The 23,362-nt window shown below is 55.0% G+C and overlaps 1 protein-coding gene and 1 long non-coding RNA gene across 6 annotated transcripts in view; one reads left to right on the top strand and one right to left on the bottom strand.

Moving 5' to 3' along the window:
- SLC35F3 (solute carrier family 35 member F3) overlaps window positions 1-22,882 on the bottom strand; it is a 50,575-nt gene extending 27,693 nt beyond the window's left edge. Inside the window, exons 1-2 of one of the 5 annotated variants that reach the window (XM_059677678.1) lie at window positions 21,926-22,882; window positions 20,918-21,147 (exon numbers count right to left, since the gene is read on the bottom strand). In XM_059677678.1, coding sequence (XP_059533661.1) covers window positions 20,918-21,147; window positions 21,926-22,168 — 473 coding nt within the window. In that variant the 5' untranslated portion in view covers window positions 22,169-22,882. The other 4 variants (XM_059677674.1, XM_059677675.1, XM_059677677.1 and 1 more) reach the window with 4 other exon arrangements.
- Window positions 1-23,362, top strand: part of LOC132222560 (uncharacterized) — a 177,927-nt gene that overhangs the window by 8,812 nt on the left and 145,753 nt on the right. The window lies entirely within an intron of this gene.

Raw genomic sequence — 23,362 nt, 5'->3', positions numbered from 1 at the left:
CTGGCCAAGGATGCAGGCCAAAAAGCAATGACAGAGCCAGGCTGGCGTGGCTCAGGGGTTGAGCATCGACCTATGAACTTGGAGGTCACGGTTCAATTCCCCGTCAGGACACATGCCCGGGTTGCGGGCTCAATCCCCAGTAGGGGGCGTGCAGGAGGCAGCTGATTCATGATTCTTTCTCATCACTGATGTGTCTCTTTTTTAAAAAAAAATAAATTTTATTGACTTTTTACAGAGAGGAAGGGAGACGGATAGAGAGCTAGAAACATCGATGAGAGAGAAACATGGATCAGCTGCCTCCTGCACACCTCCCACTGGGGATGTGCCCTCAACCAAGGCACATGCCCTTGACCGGAATCGAACCTGGGACCTTTCAGTCCGCAGGCCGACGCTCTATCCACTGAGCCAAACCGGTTAGGGCTGTTTCTATCTCTTTATCCCTCTCCCTTCCTCTCTGGAATCAATACAAATATATTTTTTTTTAAAAAAAGCAATGGCATACCTATTGCGTCACTGGCCGAGTAACCGTACGTCCTCAGTTGCCCCTGCAGCTGGGGTGCACAGAGCTCGTGCGGCCCCAGAACTCCAAGGGCCTGTGGGCGTCTCACTGGCACACGCCCAGCCACCTGCTCCGGTCCCAGGACTCCGCCGGGAGCCTGAAGGTTCCGTGGTGAACAAAGGCAGGTTTTGTGGGGGCTGTGATGTCCTTCCCCAGACCTACAGAAGCGCCCACGCTACCCGGTTTCCTGGGTCCAAGTGGGTATCTACTGTACGACGTTGTTCTCGTGCCCCCAAAGGGAACTCGGTGGCGAGGTGGAGGTGGAGGGTGACCTCAGAGCGATGGGGTCTCCCTAGCGTGGCACCTGCCGGCTGTTTCTGGGGACGTCCTGCCTGCAAACCCCCAGGTCTTCTCGGGGGGGAGGGGGAGTGGTTCTTGGAAGCGCCTCTCGTAGCCAGATGTGGACCTCCTTGCCCTCGGGAACAGCTGGGATGGACAGAGTGCCCCCCAAAGCCAGGGATTCGGGGGTTGTCTCGGGCTATATCCCAGGAAGGGTTTTTAAGGGTCTCTGCAGCGCCCTCTAGTGGTAGCCTCCACACCACACACCTCTCATGGGGAACTTGTCCCAAGACCCTTAGGGGGTTCTTGGACACCTGTCTGCCTGCCCTGGGGTGATCTGTACCCCCTCTGCCTGCCCAGGGGTGATCTGTACCCCCTCTGCCTGCCCAGGGGTGATCTGTACCCCCTCTGCCTGCCCTGGGGTGATCTGTACCCCCTCTGCCTGCTCTGGGGTGATCTGGACCCCCTCTGCCTGCCCTGGGCTATCTGCACCCCCTCTTGCCTGCCCTGGGGTGATCTGTACCCCCTCTGCCTGCCCTGGGGTGATCTGTACCCCCTCAGCCTGCCCTGGGCTGTTTGTACCCCCTCTGCCTGCCCTGGGCTGTTTGTACACCTGCTTCGGCTTCCTGCTAGGCTGAAAATGCGGTGAGGCAGGGACCTTGCTCGGTAAGCACCGTGAACAAACAAACGAATGAATGAGTGAATGAATGAATGAATGAATGAAGACACCAAGGCAGGAAGACCAGGAACTGGTCAAATGGACACCCGGTGGCGCAATTCCATCCCCCCCACCTTCGCGTGAGCTTCCTTTCCTCCCTTGCTCCTGTCTACACCAGGCCCTTCTCCACCTGCACCTCGCCCCTTCCTGCGAGCGCGCTCCTCTGGCGAAACAACAGAAATGAACACGATACACAAAACACACACCGTCCAGAGCAAACGGTCTACGCACGTGCAAGGCCGCGGCCAAGTCTCAAATTCCCCACCTGCCGCCCCGAGGACCGAGCCTGGCAGCAGCTCCGTGTGAGGCCGGGTTATGGGAAATGCAAGAGAGCTCATCGATTTTGGCTTTAACCTTGACTGCTCATTCCAACGGCCGGCATGGCATGCGCGACGGGCGGAGGACTTCTAATTTGGGACGAGTAGCAACCTAAGACACGGAGGGCGGGAAGGATGGCCCTGGGGGTGGGGGGTGGGGGGGGGCTCTGTCTCCAGCAGGGGCCTTCGCAGGACTGAACACATTTCCCACAGCCCCTGGGGGCTGCGTTCGACTCATTAATAAGATGGGAATGAGGAAGATCAAAGGAGTTAACTCAAGTGTCCTTGGAGCTAATTACAGATACCAAATGTAGCCCGGCCGGCGTGGCTCAGTGGTTGAGCGTCCACCTAGGAACCAGGAGGTCCCGGTTCGAGTCCCGGTCAGGGCACATGCCCGGGTTGCAGGCTCGATCCCCAGTAGGGGGCGTGCAGGAGGCAGTCAACGCATGATTCTCTCTCATCATTTCTCTCTCTCTCTTCCTTCCTTTCTGCAATCAATAAATTAAAAAAAACACACACAAAAAAACGAAGATGACCGAGAAACAAAAAACCGATGGCTATTCTGGGAACAGTAAGTAGAGGCACCTAAATATAACCCTCCAGTGCACGCGCCCAGTGACGCCGCGTCTTGCAGCTGCAGCGGCAGGAAGCCAGCAGCAGCCCCGCTCGATGGGACCTGCCCGCACTCAGAGACGCTTCTGGTGGGACAGCAGAGAGCTGCTCGCTCTTGGAGTTCGGTTTTACACTTGGACGGGGTTCAGGACGCTTACGGTGCCTTTCACGTGACTCCTGGTTTTCAGGAAAGGATGGACGGTGTGCCTCTAGGAAAAACCATCTCCGCCCTGAGATAGACGATGCGAGCGGTTCCCAGCTCCTCGGGCAAGTTTCCTGGGAGGTGAGCCCTCGTGTGGGGGAGAGGGAAGGCGAGCTAGGCTGTCAGGAAGGTGGGCGGAGGCCAAAGGCACACGCACATGCTTCTCACCATCAAGAAAGTGACAAGTCGCCCGGCCGGCGCGGCTCAGTGGTTGAGCATCGACCTAGGAACCAGGAGGTCACGGTTCAATTCCCGGTCAGGGCACATGGCCAGGGTTTGGGCTCGATCCCCAGTGTGGTGTGTGCAGGCGGCAGCCAATCCATGATTGTCTCTCATCATTGATGTTTCTCTCTCTCTCTCTCTCCCTTTCCCTTCCTCTCTGAAATCAATAAAGATCTTTTTAAAAAAAGTGACAAGTCAGCCAACAGCGGGAGAGCGTATTTGCCGAGCACACGTCTGATTAGGGGCTGGCGTCTAAAACGTGTAAAGAACTCTGACAACTCAGTAATAAAAAGACAAACAACTCCCTTGCAAAAGGGGCAAAGGTGACTTAAAAATGGGCCCAGGACCGTGCGGGCACCTCACCAAAGAAGACACACGGATGGCAAATACCAACGTTAAAAGATGCTCTGCCTCCGTGGTCATCGGGAAAATGCAAATTAAAGCAACAATGACGAGGTGCCACTGCACACCCATTAGCACGTCTCAAGTGCGGAACCCTGACAACGCCAAGTGCTGACAAGGACTTGGAGCCACCGGAACCCTCACTCGCTGCTGGTGGGAAAGCAAAGTGGTGCAGCCACGTTGGAAGACGATCTAGCGTTTTCTTACAAAACTCAACCCGCCTTTTCCATCAGATCCAGCAATTCTGCTCCGTGGCGTTTACCCAAAGGAGCCGGACACTGTCCACCGGGAAGCCTGCACACAGATGCCCTTCAGTAGGTGAAAGGATACGTGTACTGACTGTGGCTCATCCAGACACTGGAGTATTATTGCTAAAAAAAAGAATGGAATATTCGTGCTAAAAACTGAGCTAATAAGCCAGGAAAAGACATGGAGGAACACTAAATGCATTTCACTAAGTAAAAAAAAAAAAGTCAAACTAAAAAGGCTACCTACTGTCTGGTTCCAACTGCATTTTGGAAAAGACCAAACTATGGAGACACCCCAGCCAGCGTGGTTGAGCGTCGACCTACAAACCAGGAGGTCGCGGTTCGACTACCGGTCAGGGCCCGTGCCCGGGTGGCAGGCTCCATCCCCAGTGTGGGGCGTGCAGGAGGCAGCCGGTCCATGATTCTCTCTCATCATGGATGTTTCTATCTCTCTCTCTCTCCCTCTCCTTTCCTCTCTGAAACCAATAAAATATATATATATATATTTAAAAAAAAATGGAGACAATAAAAGTCAGGGGTTGCCATGACACTTTTGTGCAAACCCATAGAGTGTTCTATACCCAGAGGGGCCTAATGTTAATGTCGTCTGGGGATGGTGTGTCCGTGTGGGTTCGCTGGGTGACAGATGTCCCCCTCGGGCAGTCATGTGATCGGAGGGAAGGCTGCCCCTGGTGACGCTGAGCTGCGCACGTGAGGACCACACTCTGGGGGCCAGCAGGTCAGGGGAGCATGGGCAGGATGGAGAGTCACTTCCCCTCTCTGTGTCCCTGGGGGATGGATGGCCAGGCCTAGGTGTGCTGCGCATGACTCTGCAAACTGGATTTCTTGATTGTTCTCTGGGCATCACCCAACAAGGACGGGCTGGCCTGCCAAGATCTGGAGAGGGCGACTGTCCCCATGGCAGGGCCACCTCAAAGTGACCGGAGGAAAGAGATGCCGCCTTAGTGTGACTATAAGAACTGCCCCGTGAGCAGGGCCAGCCCACTGTCTGATCAACACAGATAATATATATTATTATCATTATTATTATTATTAATTTCAGAGAAGACGGAAGAGGGAGTGAGAAATAGAAACATCACTCATGAGAGAGGATCATGGATCGGCTGCCTCCTGCACACCCCACACTGGGGATGGAGCCCACAACCCGGGCCTGTGCTCTGATTGGCACCGAACCTGGGACCTTTCAGAGCAGGCCGATGCTCTCTATCCACTGAGCAAACCCAGCCAGGCTCCCTCATTTCCTCCTGATCTCGGGCAGGTAGCACTTCTCTGCCTGCTGCTCCGTCTGTAGAGCCGGCTGCCTTGCGTGTGTGGCTGCTCAGAATTGAGCAAGCACAGGGCCAGCCCCCTGTCCGACCAACACAGAAAACAACAGTCCAATGAATACAGTTTCCACACAGAGGGCCACGGCCATTTACCAAGACCCTTTAAAACAGGGGGACCAGGGCCCGACCGGCATGGCTCAGTGGTTGTATGTCGACCTATGAGCAGTTCGATTCGGGCTCAGTCCCCCGTGCGGGGGCGTGCAGGAGGCAGCCGATCAATGATTCTCTCTCATCACTGACGTTTTTTCTTTCCCTCTCTCCCTCTCCCTTCCTCTCTGAAATCAATAAAAATATGTTTTAAAATAATAAATAAATAAAAGTGGGTGACAAGGAATTCGTCCTGAGAGAAACCTTTATGAGTCAATCTGTCCCAAAGTAGTATTCCTCCCTGAAATCATAAAAACTAACAAAACACTGGCTTGGTCTGCCCCCTGGTGGATTCCTCTTGTCATCACCGCAGGCAGGGCCCTACCTCTAAAGGCTTAAAAACCTTTAGAAATACTACTAAGCAATACAATGATTCAGGAGGCACTCCCTCCACATGCACGGGGGGGGGGGGGGGGGGGGGGAATGGGCTGATATGAAAGTAAGAGGAAAAAAACCTGACAAAGACCTAATTTTTTAACGTTTTCATTATGATGGCTACATATTGGAGGGGGGGGGGGTGTAAGATGGCACACAGAATTTGTTCTCCTTAAATTTGCGTGCGGCCACTGCATGATAAATTGGCCTGTTATATCTGATCGCCCTTCTCACACCCACAGAATATGGGTTTTCAAAGGCTACAGGGGGTGATAGGGTGAACACAGAGCACAGCCCGGCCCGAGTGGCTCAGTGGTGAAACAGGTCTACCCCAAAACCAAGAGGTCACTGGTTTGATTCCCGGGCAGGGCACACGCCCCGGTTGTGGCTCAATCAGCAGTAAGGGGGCGCACAGGAGGCAGCCGATCCATGATTCTCTCTCATCATTGATGGTTTTGTTTTTGTTTTTTTAAATATTTTCTTTTATTGATTTCAGAAAGGAAGGGAAAGGGAGATAGGAATATCAATGACGAGAATCATGGATCAGCTGCCTCCTGCACATCCCCTACTGGGGATCGAGCCCACAACCCGGGCATGTGCCCTTGACCGGAATCGAACCTGGGACCCTTCAGTCTGCAGGCTGACGCTCTATCCACGGAGCCAGACCAGCTAGGTCTCATCACGGATGTTTCTCTCTCTCTATCCCTCTCCCTTCCTCTCTCTGAAAATCAATAAAAACATACTTTAAAAAAAGAAAACACAGCATATCGCAATCTCTCACTTGTTGATCTCATATCACACACACACACACACACACACACACACACACACACAACAATCTGAAGAACATATTGGCTATGTTGTTACCCCAATGGGGTAAGGCATGGGTGGGGAACGGGGTGGAAAAGAAAATGAGCAGCAACAAAAAATGAAAGTGAACATGCATCTTAAAAAAATCTTGGGCCCTGACCGGTTTGGCTCAGTGGAGAGAGCGTTGGCCTGTGGACTGAAGGGTCCCAAGTTCGATTCCGGTCAAGGGCATGTACCTGGGTTGCGGGCACATCCCCAGTGGGGGGTGTGCAAGAGGCAGCTGATCGATGCTTCTCTCTCATCGATGCTTCTAACTCTCTATCCTTTCCCTTCCTCTCTGTAAAAAATGCAATAAAATATATTAAAAAAAAAAAATCTCGGGATCACACAGAGATCATCTGAGTACAGTCAGAAGTCAACACGGTGCGGACACCCGGACCTGGGGCCCTCCCACAGTCTCCCCGGGGTGGGCCAGGCCACGGGTGACTCCAGGGAGCGCAGTAAAAGGTCCTGGGACACAAGGCGGGATCCCCGAGGGCGCAGGCCGTTCGGGAAGGAAGGTTTAAGAGGCGCCAACCAGCCAAGAACCTGCTGGGGCAAAGGTGACGCAAGAGACGGGAGTTTCAGCAGCAAATGGCCTTGTGACCCGTGACAGAGTGAGGCGGGTGGTGGGGAAAGAGCGCATTTTCTTCCCCGTCTGATGTGCACGGATGGAGACATGTGGGCACCCATGCAGAGACGTGTGATTGCACGTAGACAGGGAGCGAGCCGCTGACCCCTCACTTCAAGCCCTCACTTGCCATGTCGGGTCCGCTCAGAGTCCCCCAAGCGTAACACAGCGCCCACAAAACCCATCGCACAGAGCAGGGCGGGAGGGAGGCGGGACAGCGATGCTGGAGGAGATGAGCTCCCCACGGGGCCGGATGAAGCCTTCTGCTCCCAAATCCACGTCCGGGCGGGCGGAAGGACGGTGCCGGGAGGCGAGCGTGAGGACTGCCCACGCATGAGGTCATGGCTGCCCCCCTGGTCCCAGGGAGGCAGGGGTCTGCAGAGAGTTGACGAGGGAGGACGCGTACATGAGCACCTGGTGCCCAATCCTTAGAGCCCGAGACACGTCGCACACGTTAGAAAACTGACGCTAGAGATGCTAAATGAGTCTCCCAGGATCCAAGAACTGTGTGTGGCCAGGCCAGGCCAGAACCGTCATCCCCCCCCCCCGCCCCCCACCCTGACTTCCTCCACAGCGGGGCGAGCCCAGGGCCTGTGGGGGCCGCCCAGCAGCCTGAACAGACCAGGTCTCCTGAAGACGGGTGTGTGTGTGTGTGTGTGTGTGTGTGTGTGGACACATCGGCTCACTTGCTGCACTTTGCTTGCCAAGTAAGACAGGTGTGCAGCCCAGAGGCCGGCCGGTCCTCCTTGTGGCATGAGCTCCATAACTCCCTCTCAGGGTCCCCCCACCCCTCTGGCATCTCAGCTGTTTCCTGAACTCACGTGTCTCCCAAGGGAACAGACACGTACACGTTTCCACACACGACCGGGGCCGCCATCACACTGATTCCACACGGAGGCGCTGGGAGCAGCCAGCTGTCTGCGATGGAGCCCAATTCTCCAAGTGTAAAGCGATGCCATTCTTCTTTTGCGTTAAAAATGCAGTGGTTTTGTATAAAAAGATGACTTGAAACATGAATGTGCAACGGGTTTATCGCCATTTCAGATCAATGCACCACGATTTCTAAAATGCCTCCGTCCTTGTTTCAAACACGGGGAACCTTGACAGTTACCAGCTTGGGGTCCGTGGTAAACAAATGTGAAGAATAGCAGGGGAATCGGAGACCAAAGCGTTTGAGAACAGCGGTGGGGAAACGCACATCAAGTTCAAAGTCCTGGCTGCCCTGTGGAGGGGAGGGAGACCCCAAGTGATGGGATCTGGGGTGGGGATGGGGCGCTGAAATGTATCTGCAACTTTCTTTTCCTTAAAAAAACAAAGCAGCCCGGCCGGTGTGGCTCAGTGGTTGAGCGTCGTCGACCTATGAACCAGGAGGTCACGGTTCGCCCGGTCAAGGGCACATGCCTGGGTTGCGGGCTCCATCCCCAGTGTGGGGCGTGCAGGAGGCAGCCGATCCGTGATTCTCTCTCAGCATGGATGTCTCTATCTCTCTCCCTCTCCCTTCCTCTCTGAAATCAATAAAAATATATCAAATTAAAAAAAAAAAAGGCAAGGGAGGAGGCAACATAGACTTCAATAGAGCCGGAGGGTGGTCCTATTGCTTTTCTGGTGCCTTTTGGTGTATTTGAAACGGCTCCTGATAAAAAATAAAGTCATCAGCGTAGTATTTAGACGGGTGGAGAGAATTACCAGAAATGCGGATAAGCGAACTCGTTCCCCAGGGGACGTGGGCCTAGAGGGGGCGCGCGAGTGAGGGGGGAGGGGGAGAGCTCTGGGCAGACAATGCCTTTGTATGCTTTCACAAAAATAGAGTCTCCGAAAAACAAAGAAAAAAACACACAAAAGCCGTTAGTTATGCAAAACACAGAGGTGAGACTACAACCTGGGAGAACATGCAGTCAAACTCAGTAGCAATCGTGCGATCTGCCGGAATAATGGATGCTCCGTGCACCTCCACAGACCGGCCACGGGGTGCTAGCGCTTGTACCATGTGGGATTATTTTTAACGCCAGCCACGGACCCAGAAAGACACGCCGTCCCTATTTTTTCTCTCTCCTGGGGAAGGTGGTCACGGCTGTCACTGAGGCCCTTTTCATCCTCTGGGCTCTTTTTCCATCCGTGGCTGCCAACCCTCGCCCCTGAATGCAGGGGGAGTCTTTTCTGACTCGCAGGTGGTGGGAGGCTTTCTGCAAAGAGGCAATTAGCTCCACGGCATCGCACAGAATTGGTGCCACCTCCCCCAGTCCATTACCCACCCCGCCTCCTCTCCGGGGCTCGCCTACCCGCCACGCTCGATCAAATATTAATTTTGATAGAAATGGCTCCGTCATGACCCACCCTGGAGGCCCAAATGGACGGGGCTTTGCAGCTTTATTCTCTGGGCCATTTCCTCTGACGCGTCGCTAACAGCTGTGCCCTGGATACAGCGGGACCCCCGGACTCGGGCAATAAGGGGGCTTCACTGGGCGGCTGGCCTCGGGCGGACACACACGGGCAAAGAGATGCCGGGTGAGGCCAGAGGGCGCCGTCCAGGCCCCCAGCCCCGTGTCCGGGACCCCATCCATCCCTGTGTCAACAGGAGCCGGGGGCTGGGGGGGGAGAGCGAGGAAGGATCTAGGGCGTTTCTGTTTTGCTTTGTCTTTTTAAATTTTTTTTTAAAATGTTTTTCAGAGAGGAAAGGAGAGGGAGAGATAAAAACATCAAGGATGAGAGACAATCACAGATCGGCTGCCTCCTGCACGCCCCACGCTGGGGATCGAGCCCACAACCCCGGGCATGTGCCCTTGACCCCTGACCGGGGAGCGGAGCCCAGACCTCCTGGTTCATAGGTCCACACTCAACCACTGAGCCACCCAGGCAGGGCTTCTCAGAGGCATTTATCCAGGGTTTTGTCCTGGGCTCTGTATTCAAGCGGCCTGCTCTCTGCAAGCCCCGAGCTCTCTGCACTCCTGCTGCCTCCAGGACTTGCTTCTTTTCTCTGTCTCTCCCTAAATGAAACCATCAGCCCTGGAGGGGAATGTCGCTGTCGCTGTCAGACAGGAGCAGCCATCCCCCCCTGGTGCCAATTACAGCAACAACAGCCCGAGGGGCAGCCACCTGTGAATCAAGACAAAGGTCCCCCGGCAGCTTCATTCAAAAGCTTGAGAATGTGCTGAGTCGCCTTTCCCACAAGCACTAGGAGTAGCTTGATGGTTCCATTTCCATTGGAAGGGAATCCTGGATCTGTCTCCGCTCCGGTTCCGTTCCTCCGTTCCTCCGGGCACAGAGGGGCGCTCAACATCGCGCCTGGAGTCGAACCCAGACATGGACGGCCATGCTCCCCTTAGACACCGCAATGGCTCACACCCCCGTCTCCCCTATGATGTGAGGGGCGTCCCCACGTCCTTCCGGAGAATTGATTCTCTACGGCACCTAGTCCCGGGCCACCCACATCCGGATGTCAGCACGCACATTCCCAGTTTTGGAGAGCCTCGCTCACCAGCCGTAGGCTCCCTGCCATCGCCTACCATCGGGAACAAGAGTCGCAAGTGATTTTCTCATTAACGATAACACGAGACCTAAGTCTGAAGCAAAACCTACATGAAAGGCAAACACTGAAATGCCTTCTGTAGAGAAAGAGTGTGTGCACCTCTATGTGCACAGCAGCACAATTACAGTAGCGAAGATCTGGAAACAGGCGGAGTGCCCATCAGGAGACGAGTGGATAGAAAAGCTGTGGGACATTGACCCCATGGAATACTATGCAGCCGTGAAAAAGGAGCGCTTACCCTCTGAGACAGCAGGAGGGAGCTGGAGAGCATCATGCTGAGTGACAGAAGCCAGTCAGAGAAAGACACGTTTCCCGTGATCGCACTCACATGTGGAGTCTAAGGAACAAAATAAACTGATGGGCGGAGTGGATCCAGAGACATGGAGGCAGGGGACAGAGTGGGAACCTCAGAGGGAAGGCGGGGGAGGGCGGGTGGGTGGGAGGTAATAAACCAAGGCCTTGTGTGCAGATATGCACGGCCCACGACCCACGGACACCGACAGTGGGGTGCTGAAGGCCTGAGGCGGGGGGCGGGAGGGAGCCAATGGGGGGAAAGTGAACATATGTAAGACTTTCAACAATAAAGATTAAAATAAATAAACACATTTTCCACACTTTTGCTTAAAAGAAAATTCCTTCTGTAGATCCTCACTGGACTGCGATCCCAATGAGCCCCATGCCCGATTATGCAAATTAGGCATCATGGAAATCAGGCATCGGAAGCTGTTTTCCACCAACAGAACGGAGGGCAGTCCGGGGTGCCCACCGGCCCTCGTGAATTCTCTGCCGAGTGAGGACCTCTGTTATTCTCTGTGCGTTCGTGGTCACTTTTAAAATCTTTAATACCCGTGTTCCCTGGAGATTAGAGCTTTTTTTTTGTGGCTAAGAGGACGGATTTTGCGATTGTATAAACCAGGGGCTTTGTTAGCCACGCCGCCCCATGGTGAGTGAGGCAGAGGAATTGTCCTCGCCATGAAAGGATTCTGCTTTAAAGGGGGAATCGTCTCCACGTAGTTCCACTCGCGGATTCATTCATCCTAACGGATCTCTAACATCGGCCGGGCTGGAGACCCGGAATGGAACGCGGCCTCCGGGTCAGAGGTCGGCGCTCAACCACTGAGCCACCCCGGCCGGGCGCCGGCCGTTTTCTACGTAAAATGGGGATGACAGGAGCACTATGAATGATCCACAGTAAGGGCTCAGGAACGGCGATCTATCATCATCATCATCATCATCATCATCATCATCAATTTTAACCCTCTGAGTGCCAACCAATAGCCTAGGAACGATGCTAAAATTGCCAAGGCAGTTTTGCTGATTTTACAGCAGTTTAGGAAAAAAAATTATGAATCGCAAGTAAATGAAGTGACATATTCAAACACTTAAGGAAGCCTTTACTACATTGACATATCTAGCAATATCATCATCCCTGATAAAAGCAGACTTAGAACTGGACGCCATTTGGAAGCTTTGATAGCGCTCCCGGCACTTTTGGCGAAAGACAGGAAGAGCTCGATAGCCCCCCCCCCCCCCCCGGCACTCTAGGGTTAATCCTCACCCGACAGCTGTTTTTATTGATTTTGTTTTGAAAGGGAGAGAGAAGAAGGGGGGGAGAGACAGAGAGAGGAGCATGGATGTGAGAGAGGAACATCCGATTGATCCGTTGCCTCCTGTATGCACCCTGACCAGACCGGGGATCGAACTGCAACGGAGGTGCGCGCCCTGACGGGGAATCACACCCACAGCCTTGCGATGTACGGGACGACCTTCCAGCCAGCGGAGCCACCCGGCCAGGGGCCAGCTGTCCTTGTGAACACGATGACGGCCAGCTGCGCCCCTGGCCGCTCTCGATCCCGTGGTGAGACCACCCACCCCAAGTGACCGGTTTCCCTTCTGCCCGAGAGAGAGGGCCTTGACCTCCACATCTCAGCCTTGACCGTGACGATGAGGCAACCTTCCCCACGGCACACACAACACAAATCACTCCGTGTTTGTCACTCTGGTAACCAGGCAACCGACAGCCTTTTCTGCCCGTGAATTCGCTCTGAACTGGCTCCCTCTGATTCACTGGGCCGTGAATCATTTGTCCTCCCCAGAGGCACAATTAGGGACCCGGGTTTTAGCAGAACCACTAATCCTCCCTCGGCCTGAGGCTGTGCCAGGAGCAGATGCCGCATCCCCGGGGCAGATGGACCCAGGCCCACGCCCCAGCAGAGGTTTCGGGAGGCCGGGTGACGTGGAGAATAAACTGGACTAGACTTCACGCTGGTCTCCTCTCTGCTTGAGCGGCAGGATCCTGGGCAGGCCCCCCTCAGGGCCTGGGACCCCATGTCCTTACCTGCAGTGCGAGGGCGTGAGGGTAGGAAACCTCTCCAAACCCTCTTAGTCCTACATCTTCAGGGTTAAGCAGCAGGGGCTATTTGCACAGGGAAACATCCGAGATGAGAGAGAATCATGGATCGCCTGCCTCCTGCACGCCCCACACTGGGGATCGAGCCTGCAACCGGGCCTGTGCCCTGACCGGGAATCGAACCGTGACCTCCTGGTTCCTAGGCCAATGCTCAACCCCGAACCCCACCGGCCGGACTCCACCGGCCCCATATCTCCAGGAGACCCACAGAGATTTGGCTCGTCCACCCCCTGGGGCACTTTCCTCGGCTCCTGAAATTTCAGTTGCAAAAAGAGCACCTTATTTATCGCTTAGGACGGAGGAAACCAGCAAGGGGGGGAGGGGGGGTGTTCCCTTTCATCTGAAGCCATCAGTCCTGGCTACTGACTCATCGAATTCTGTTGATGAGGCGGTTTCGAGAGAAGCACCGAGGTCAGCAACCTCAGAGGCGGGGTGTCCATGAGGAGGCGGCGGAGACAGGGCAGGCTGGGAGCAGCTCCATCCGTGAGCGAGGGACGGGCGCTGAGAAGCAGAGGGCAGGGAAGTCCGAGCCACTCCCGGCAGGGCCCCGAGCAGGGGCAATCAGACTGCGGAGGTTTTGTGAAATGACTCCCTTTTCAACCATGACACCTGCAGGAGGGATATGCACCAACCCAGGTCCGTTCCGAAGGAAATGGTCCCGTTAGTCCCCGCCCTAGGTCCCCGGGTCCCAAGCGCAATCAAGGGCCAGGTAACAGAAGGAACGAATGTGACTTCTTTCGGCTCGACAGGGCTGTTGTCAGAAGCGTCTCTGCCTGTCCCCCTCACACCTGTCCCCCGTCACCTCCTGCCTCCCCAGGCCAGGCAAAGTCCCTCTCGCAACCTGACTGCATCCTTACAGGAAAGAAGGCGTGAAGATAACGTCTCTCCTTATATATATATATATACTACAGGCCCGGTGCATGAAATTCATGCACAGGGGGTGAGGGTGGTGTCCTTCAGCCCAGCCTGCACCCTCTCCAATCTGAGACACCTCGGGAGATGTCCGACTGATGGCTTAGGCCTGATCCCCACAGTCAGACATCCCTCTCACAATCTGGGACTGCTGGCTCCTAACTGCTCACCTGCTTGCCTGCCTGACTGCCCCTAACCATTTCTGCCTGCCTGCCTGATCACCCCCTAACCGCTCCCCTGCCAGACTGATTGACACCTAACTGCTCCCCTGCCGGCGCTATCGTCCCCAACTGCCTTCCCCTGCCAGCCTGATGGCCCCCAACTGCCCTCCCCTGCCGGCCTGATCTCACCCACAACTGCCCTCCCCTGCCAGCCTGGTCGCTCCCAACTGCCCTCCCCTGCTGGCCTGATCGCCCACAACTACCCTCCCTGCCAGCCATCTTGTGATGATGTGAGGGTGTCACGGGAGGGCGAAAGGGCCACCTAGGCTTTTATTAGTATAGATTGATTTCAGAGAGGAAGGGAGAGAGAAACACCAATGATGAGAAGGAATCATGGATCGGCTGCCTCCTGCACGCCCCATACTGGGGATCGAGCCTGCAACCCCCGGGGCATGTGCCCTGACCAGGGAATCGAACCGTGACCTCCTGGTTCATAGGTCGATGCTCAGCCACTGAGCCAGGCCGGCTGGGCCAGACGAGTCTGATTTTATAACAGTGTCCAGGGACGAACGGCGAATGGAAAGTAAACCATTCTCCAGGAAGCAGGAAGTGTTTTCCTCACTGTTTTCGTTCATTTTGGGGGAGGTACCTGATCATATCCACAGTTCAAAAATAAAAAGAAAATTTACACACAGCTGTCCGAAATGTGCTTCTATTTTCCGCCGTGGAAAAAAAGGGTAAGGTTTAGGGCGGCAGCTCGTATGTTTGCTTAGAATTCAGAGGCCGAGTCAAACTTAAGTGAGGTTCAAAGACCTTTGCTTGTATTTTTTGTTCTTTTAGAGTGTAACTTGGAACTAATTTTTAACTCTCTCTCCTCCAAAAATTCTGGGATTTCAGTCCTGTGGTACAGCTACCGACTGGGATATCGCGATGGACAGCCTAGCAACATTTTGTTTTTCTACTTCGTAATTTTTAAAATACTTCCGCAAGCATCTTCTCTTGCAACCCATCCTCTCACTCTTACCTCGACACTCTCCTCTTCCTTGACCAAGATTCATAAAGGACCTCGAATGTCACCTGGTTTAAACTTATAGGAGTGTGTCCCACCGAAATCCTTGTGACAGTCATATGGCCCTCACTAAACAGGCCTTCCAGATATGAATGGGTTCATTCGTTCGTTCGTTCGTTCATTCATTCATTCATTCATTCATTCATTCAATAAACACTACATACCTACTGTTCATTCATTCATTCATTCATTCATTCAATAAACACTACATACCTACTGTGTCTCTATCACTCCCTCTTGCTAGTGCTAAAGCAATAAGAGTGAGAATCCGGCTGGTATAGCTCAGTGGTTGAGCGTTGTCCCATGAACCAAGAGGTCCCGGGTTCGATTCCTGGTCAGGGCTCGATCCCCAGTATGGGATGTGCAGGAGGCAGCCGATCAAGGATTCTCTCTCATCATTGTTGTTTCTCTCTCTCTCCCTTCCTCTCTGCAGTCAACACAAAAATACATATATTTTTAAAAAGAGCCTTAACCAAGGCAGCCGGAAACGGGGGGAAAGGGTGACATGAAAATAAGATCTCGCACTTCACACGTGCCACCATCATTTGTATAACTTTGGACCACAACCCCAGGAAGGTGACGAGACAGGACCCGCCCGGCGTCGGGCAATGAGGTGTGCAGGAGGCAGGAGGACGGACCAAGGTGACCGCAGGGTCTGACTACCCGATGGCTGGCAGGGACATCCATCACATGGGGCCCAGGGTGGGGGTGGCACGGAGGAAGGGCCGCTCCCAAGAACAAGATAAAAGAAATCTATTCCGTTGGTGAGCGACTCCGATCAATAGGAAGGCCCGCTTGATTGAATTTCAATCATTCTTTCTGCAACTCGGAGTTGGAGAGCTGTCCCGGTTACAAATGAGCTCAGGTGCAAAGCACAGAAAGCCAGGCGGCACTGGCTGACACCGAGGCGGCTGGCTTCCCTCCTGCGCTAAGAAGACCGGAAACACACACACACACACACACACACACACACACACACACACACACGATCCCACCCAGGCCGGTGCGGCTGGGACATGCCAGCCGAGACCCAGACGGCTCCCACCCCCCTGCCCTGCCAGCGGATCGGGGAGTTCCCATCCGCATGGTGACGGCGGTGGCACTGTGTCCGGATCTGGGCAGGGCGGAGGGGGACGAGGATAACCCAGAACTTTCTCTCCGGCCGGCTTCTCCCTTCTGGGCAGCAAGAGACTCCTCTCTCAGGCATTTCATGTATATTTCATCGCCCAAAACCACGGTCCGCCCGTGGCCACCCCTGGCTACAGAGGATGCTCAGAGATGGAGCTGCTTACAGTACCGCCTCCGTGGCTGGCCATAAAGGCCCTTGGTCATCTCAAAGTCCTTGACCCCCTTCTCCTGGTCACTCTTCCCCCAGCTGACTCCCGAAGGGGGCGGGGCATAGCGGACTGAGGGTCCCGGCCCCACCCCTCCCTGGCACACCCCGGGTTATGGGAACCCCAATGGCTTTCTTTAAGGATGTTCTACGGACGGATGGACGGATGGACGGATGGATGGATGGATGGATGGAGCTGTGATCAGATGGAGCCTAACACTGAGATTTGACGTGGGGTGGTGAACACACAATACAACGCACAGATTACAGGTTGCAGAATCGGACACCTGAAACCTATGTACTTTTATAAACCAATGTCTCCCCAATAAATTCAATTTAAAAGTTTTTTTTTAAAAAAGGAAAGAATTATATACTTCGTTTTCACCCGCATTTCTGGCCCAGAGCCCCTCAAACCCTTGACATTTCCTGATAAGAGCAATGAAGGGGAATGGGTGAGCTCCTGCCAGCCACACCTGAGTTTGTACTAAAGACCTGGCTTGCGGGGAGCCCGGAGGCGGGGGCTGGGGGGGCTGGTTGCCATGGCACCAACGCTAAGGAGAGGTTGGAACTTTCCGTCCCACATCCCCCTCCAGGGAGCCGAGGAAGGCTGGGGATTGAGTCAGTCTCCAATAACCAATGGTTTAAGCAATTGGGGTTTTTGCTGTGTTTTTTTAAAAAATATATATATATTTTTTTATTTCAGACAGGAAGGAGAGGGAGAGCGAGATGGAAACAATGAAGATAAGAGAGAATAACTGATCGGCTGCCTCCTGCCCGCCCCCCCTCCCTGGGGATGGAGCCCATAACCGGGGCCTGTGCCCTGACCGGGAATCGAACCGTGACCTCCTGGTTCACAGGTTGATGCTCAACCCCTGAGCCACGCTGGCTGGGCTGAGCTTGAGTTTTTTTAAAGGAAGAGAGAGAGAGAAGTTGCCAGGGGCCCCACCCCCTAGCCTGCTGCTCACGGGCTGTGGGTGACGCCCTACAAGAAGTCATGATGCAACCGATGGTTAGTGTCATGAGGTCAGCGGGAGGGGGGGGGATCCAAGACCGTCCAAGCCGTTTCGTCCAACGAGCACACGTGTGCGCCTGTGAGACAGATGGTCCAGGAGAGCGTGGGGCCTCGTGGAGTGACACCTGTCCGTCTTGTCTCCCTCTACGTAATTTTCTAGGAAACAGTGACTGTGCCGTGTACTTGGAAGGGACCGCATTTGCTGCCCCCTTAGAAGCAGTGAACGGTCTGCTGGTGGATGGATAGGTGGAGGGATGGTTGGTTATGCCATTTACAAATGAGCGCGTTCATGAGCACGCAGGGATTTTCTAAAGCCCCAGCCTGGCCCACCGGGTTCTCCAGAGGAGGGCATCTTTTTTATATATATATATATTTTATTGATTTTTTACAGAGAGGAAGGGAGAGATAGAGAGTTAGAAACATCCATGAGAGAGAAACATCGATCAGCTGCCTCCTGCACCTCTCCTACTGGGGATGTGCCCGCAACCCAGGCACATGCCCTTGACCGGAATCGAACCTGGGACCCTTCAGTCCGCAGGCTGACGCTCTATCCACTGAGCCAAACCGGTTTCGGCAAGAGAACATCTTAATATACGTTCATTGGGAACAAGCAGACTCAACTTGTAAAAAAAAAAAAAAAGGAAGCAGAGTCCACATTCATGCAGAAACATCTTTCTTCCGACCCTTGGGGATCAAACTTGGAGGACGTAGCCCAAATTTTTATAACTCTCCATCGCCAAGAAGAGGATGGTGCAGAAGGATAAAAATGATTCCCTGATAGAATCTCACCTGATCCAGGCCCGTGGACGAGACCCCACAGACAGGAGGAACTCTGAATGTCACAGGAAACATCTGTCAAGCCAGACAACTGTTCTGAGACGGCTCAGAGGCCCCAACGCCCTTGAGCCTCCTGCAGGTCAGTCATCTCTCTCGCCTCGAATGCTGTCAAGGTCAACGCCACCTCAAGCCGCAGCACGAGAGCAGGACGCGTGCCCACGTCCTAGACAGCTGCTCAAAGGCCTGTCTCCCTCGTCGACCAAAACAACGGACCAGGTGCCTCACGGTACAGGCCTCTCTGGGCTCTGCAATGAGGACAGGAAATATAATTTCCTCCTGATCCACGAGGCCAGGAAAGGTAACGTGCTCCGAGACCAGGGGAATAAGTTATTTTGTGAGCATGTCTCCCAGTTTGTTGAGCGCGATGCCTAAGCAACAAACACAATAACTCACTGATTTCAACGTATAGATAAGGCTCTCGATGAATCTTTTTTTTCTCTCTCTCTTCAAAACAGCTAAAGTATTGCTCTAAGGGGTCTTTGGCTGTATTAAATAGTCAAACATTAGTTTCTCTAAATTTAAACTTAAAATCCAATTAATTCGTCAAAATGTCAGGTTTCACCTACTAGTAAAGTGTTTTAGTAAAAAGGAAACAGCTTGGAGGAAAGAAAGGTCTTCATGGGAGGAAACAGTGGGGTGAGCTGATTTTATTCACGGCCCTATGCTCACCGTAGCCTTGTCTGCTAATATCTCTCCACATGGCCTTTCCCCTGTCTTTGTGGTTTTTTTTTTAAATGGATTTCAGAGAGGAAGGGAGAGGGAGAGAGAGATAGAAACATCCATGAGGAGAGAGAATCATGGATCGGCTGCCTCCTACCCGCCCCCCACTTGGGGATCAAGACCGCAACCCGGGCCTGTGCCCTGACCGGGAAGGGAACCGTGACCTCCTGGTTCATAGGTCGATGCTCAACCACTGAGCCACACCGGCCGGCCAACGCATTCCCCTGTCTTAATGATAAAGCATGCGTGTACCAAACACTGCCGTGAGCTCCCAAGGTCACAGACGGAATGACAATGACCAGCCTTATATGACCTTCGGGCTAACCAGACGGGCCCATGAAGGCTGCGGTTGATACCACTGTCTTCGGTTACTCGGGAAGCAGAGGCTAGGAAGACGAGACAGAGGATTCTAACAGAAATTTCAGAGGCAGAAATACAATCCGAGCCTCCTGTGCTTGTGTCCAGGAGAAATGGGCTTGTGGTTCTACGGCCAGGGCTTTCCAGTTGAAAAGGGAACGCGGACCTCTGTCTTCCTTCTAGAGCCCAAAGCCAGCTTCTGACCAGCTAACAATTTTAGCAGCAGACGCAGGAGATGGGAGGGGACCCGGGCGACCTTTAGACAGAGTTCAACGCAATCGCCACCGTCCTTCAGAAACAAGGACACGAAGAGAAAACACTGAAGTCCCACGTTTCTTCCTGCAAAGGACTGAAAAGGAACCCGCTAACTGCTAGCACACCACTGACCTTTGACTTGAAACCAGGGGTTTTAGGGGAAAAATAAAACCACCACCACAACACACACACACACACACACACACACACACACACACACACGCTAAAAGTGGATGTATTTTTAGAACGGACTGTGATTAATTTACGAGAGCTGGATTTTTTCCCCCCTAAGGACCAACAAAATATGTTCCAATGTCAAGCAACAAAGGGTAGAAACATATCCCGGGATCACGAAGCTGCTAGCCTTGTATCATGAATGGAACCGTGTCACGCATGTCTCACACGCACCCCAGGGGTCACTGCCTGCCTCTCTGTGGTCAGGAAACAGGCCGTGGGGACGGGTCCCCCTCCGTGTGGTTTGCAGTCAGGGGTACCCCGAGTGAGTGGTCGTCACCCTCTGCCTTCCAAACCCAGAGAAAGCAATGTCCCCCCAGGGAGTCCCGCTCACACACAGGTAACGCCTGCATCGCTGATCACCACACTGTCAAAGCCACCAGCCCGGCCCATCGGCCCAGGAACGTTTCGGCGGCTCCACCGGACACCAACCAGGTATCTGGACCGGACCTAGAGGGGTCCACGCCCAGCCCTCCAGGGAGGACGGATAAAAATTCGAGGCAAAGGGAGTGAATGAGCTCAAATGAAGGCCCAAACATTGTCCGCGATCCAGGCCTAGGCAGCGGTTCTCAACCTGTGGGTCGCGACCCCTTTGGCGGTCGAACGACCCTTTCACAGGGGTCGCCTCAGACCATCCTGCCTATCAGATATTTCCATGACGATTCATCACAGTAGCAACATGACAGTGATGAAGTAGCCACGAAAGTAATTGTATGGTTGGGTCACAGCATGAGGAACGGTATTGAAAGGGCCGGAAGGTTGAGAACCACTGGCCTAGAGGAACAGGGAGAGTTAAAATCCAGGCCAGCTGAGCGCGCAGTCTCCAGCCAAGCCCCACACTGGGGAGTGACACCTTCAGGTCCACAGGGAAGCTTCACAGTGCAGGACTCCCCGTCCCCGAAGTCTCCCAGGGTGACCCCTCACCAGCAAGGGATCGGACAGGGAGGTGTGTGGGGAACGGGGAAGGGGGGGACCTGGAGTGTAAGAGAATGGATCAGAAATCCCCAAAGGCCCCCCGACAACCCCCATCTCCAGGCCTCTCCCCCAAAGTTGCCAACTTGGGTCTGTGCCTGTGGTCAGGGCGCAGGGGGGCGGCTGCGGGCGCTCCCAGGACGGCAGGGGGGACCCCCGGCCGGGCAGGGGGCAGGGGGCAGGGGGCAGGGGGCCGGGAGGCGCGGCCTTACTTTTGCAGCTCGCCGCCCAGGGCTGGTAGCCGTAGTAGCCGGTGATGCGCAGGATGCGCTCCTCGATGGATGTGAGCCCCGCGGGCCCGCCGGTGAGGTCCTCCACCGAGCGCGACCACTTGAGGTCTTCCTTGATGGCCTCGTCCACCACCAAGTACTTGAGCTGCCGGAGCTGCGGGCTGATGTCCGACAGTCTCCGCGGGCTGACGTCCGGGGACCTTCTCATGCCACTGCGGCCAGGCGGGCGGGCGGGAGAGATGCGGGGGGGAAGGGGGGTCGGTGAGGATGGATCGGAGGCCGAGCAGGGGCGCGGTCTGGCCTCCAGGGGCCGGTGCCACCGCCAAGCCGCGCTCCCCCTCCCCGCTCGCTGCCCACCCAGCTCCCCGGCAGCCTCGGCGGCGTCGGGTGCCGTCGCCGGTGCCCGGTCCTGGGCGCCTGGGGCAAGGCGGAGGCGGGGGGGTGGCGAGCGGCGAGGGCCAGGCCGTCGGGAACTTGCAGGGCAGCGCCGCCCCTTCCCGAGCCCCCCACCGCCCGGCACCCCAGCCGCCCAGGGCCGCCCGTCCGCCCGCCCGCGCGCGCGCCCGCTCCAGGCGCTACTCACGTGGCGATGCCTTTGCCCCGGGGCGCGCCGCCGGGGAACTCTCGGATCCCCATCGGCGGCGGCAGGGTGCGGCCGCGGGCGCCCAGAGTCGAGGCGGAGGGGCCGCGGGCTGAGCCGCCGGCAGCCGCGGACCCGGGAGCGGAGGGCGAGCTGCCCGCGAGGGTCCGCGCCGCCCCGCGCGCCTGTGCGCGCCCGCGCCGCGCGCCTCCCCAGCGCCTCCCCCCTCCCCTCCCTCCCTCCGCGGCGCGGGCGCGGCTCCCCCGCTCCAGCCCCGGCTCCCGCTGCAGCCCGGCGGGGTCAGGGCCGCTCGGGCGCCGCGCCCTCACCGTCCCGCCGCCCGGCACGGCCCGCGGGAGCCCGGCCCCCGGAGAGCACGGCGCGCGGGGTGCGCTCTGCTCTCCACGCACCTGAGCTGGGGGCGCGCGCCAGCCCGCGACGCCGGCGCCAGGTGGGGGCGCTGCTGCCCCTCCCCGCGGCCCGGGCGTGCACTGCGCTCCGAGAGGCACCAGGCACCTCCTCCGCCCCGCGACTCCTCCCCTCAGCCAAGACCTGCCAGGCCCTCCTGCTCCAGGTCGAGCAGTTCCGTTCCGTTTCTTTTCTTTTTTCTTCTTTAATACATTTTTATGGGAGAGGGAGAGAGAAACATCCATGATGAGAGGGAATCATGGCTCAGCTGCCTCCTGCACGCCCCACACTGGAGATCAAGCCCGAAATCCCGGGAGTCGAACCCGTGACCTGGTTCATAGGCAGACACTCAACCACTGAGCAACACCAGCTTGGCTACGTTAGTCTTTAATCGTCTTATTTCCTGTCTGCAAGCCAGCTCTCCAGAACAGGTCATCGCTTTTCATAACGTTATTGTTCTGTTGTTAAAAAAAATAAAATACATATATGTTCATCAGGGCACGTTTCGGAAATACAGAACTACGTAAAGAAAAAAAATACCCCTTCTAGCGGCTCCCCATGACGCCTTTATCAGTGGATTGCCTTCCACACGCTTTTCCAATAGAAAGTATTTTCTTCTCAAAATCAGAATCGAACTGTACACACTACTTTTTGTACGCTTTTGATATGAAAATGATATTGCTTCGGCAAAGTAGGGATAGAGGAGGGCTTTCTCGAGTGAATCGTGGGTAAGGGACAGCGACAAAACTCTGACATCATGATGGAAAGAAGCTAGGAGCTTCCTTATTCAGGACAGGAGAGAGGCCAGGGGTCTGTTCTCACCAGTCCGAGCCACTGCAATTAGACGAGGAAAGGAAATTAAACGTGTCTCTATTGGGGCCCTAACCGGTTTGGCTCAGTGGATAGAGCATCGGCCTGCGGACTGAAGGGTCCCAGGTTCGATTCCGGTCAAGGGCACGTATCTTGGTTGTGGGCGCATCCCCGGGGGGGGGGGGTGCAGGAGGCAGCTCATCGATGTTTCTCTCTCATCGATGTTTCTAACCCTCTATCCCTCTCCCTTCCTCTCTGTAAAAAAAATCAATAACATGTATTTTAAAAATAAACCTACTTATTTAAAAAAACAAGTGTCTCTGTTGGGAACGGAGAAGTAAAACTTTGTTTACAGATGACATCACCCTCTCTGTAGAAAACCTCAAACGGTGCACGAAAACTTGACTGCGGAGCCAAAACCGGTTTGGCTCAGTGGATAGAGCCTCGGTCTGTGGACTGAAAGGTCCCAGGTTCGATTCCGGTCGGGGGCATGTACCTGGGTTGCGGGCACATCCCCAGTGGGAGATGTGCAGGAGGCAGCTGATCGATGTTTCTCTCTCATCGATGTTTCTGGCTCTCTATCGCTCTCCCTTCCTCTCTGTAAAAAATCAATAAAATATATTTAAAAA

The sequence above is a fragment of the Myotis daubentonii genome, chromosome 20 (assembly GCF_963259705.1).
Source record: "Myotis daubentonii chromosome 20, mMyoDau2.1, whole genome shotgun sequence".
Taxonomy (NCBI): Eukaryota; Metazoa; Chordata; class Mammalia; order Chiroptera; family Vespertilionidae; genus Myotis; species Myotis daubentonii.
The sequence above is the reverse complement of the archived record's forward strand: the minus strand, read 5'-3'. Positions and strand labels throughout refer to the sequence as shown.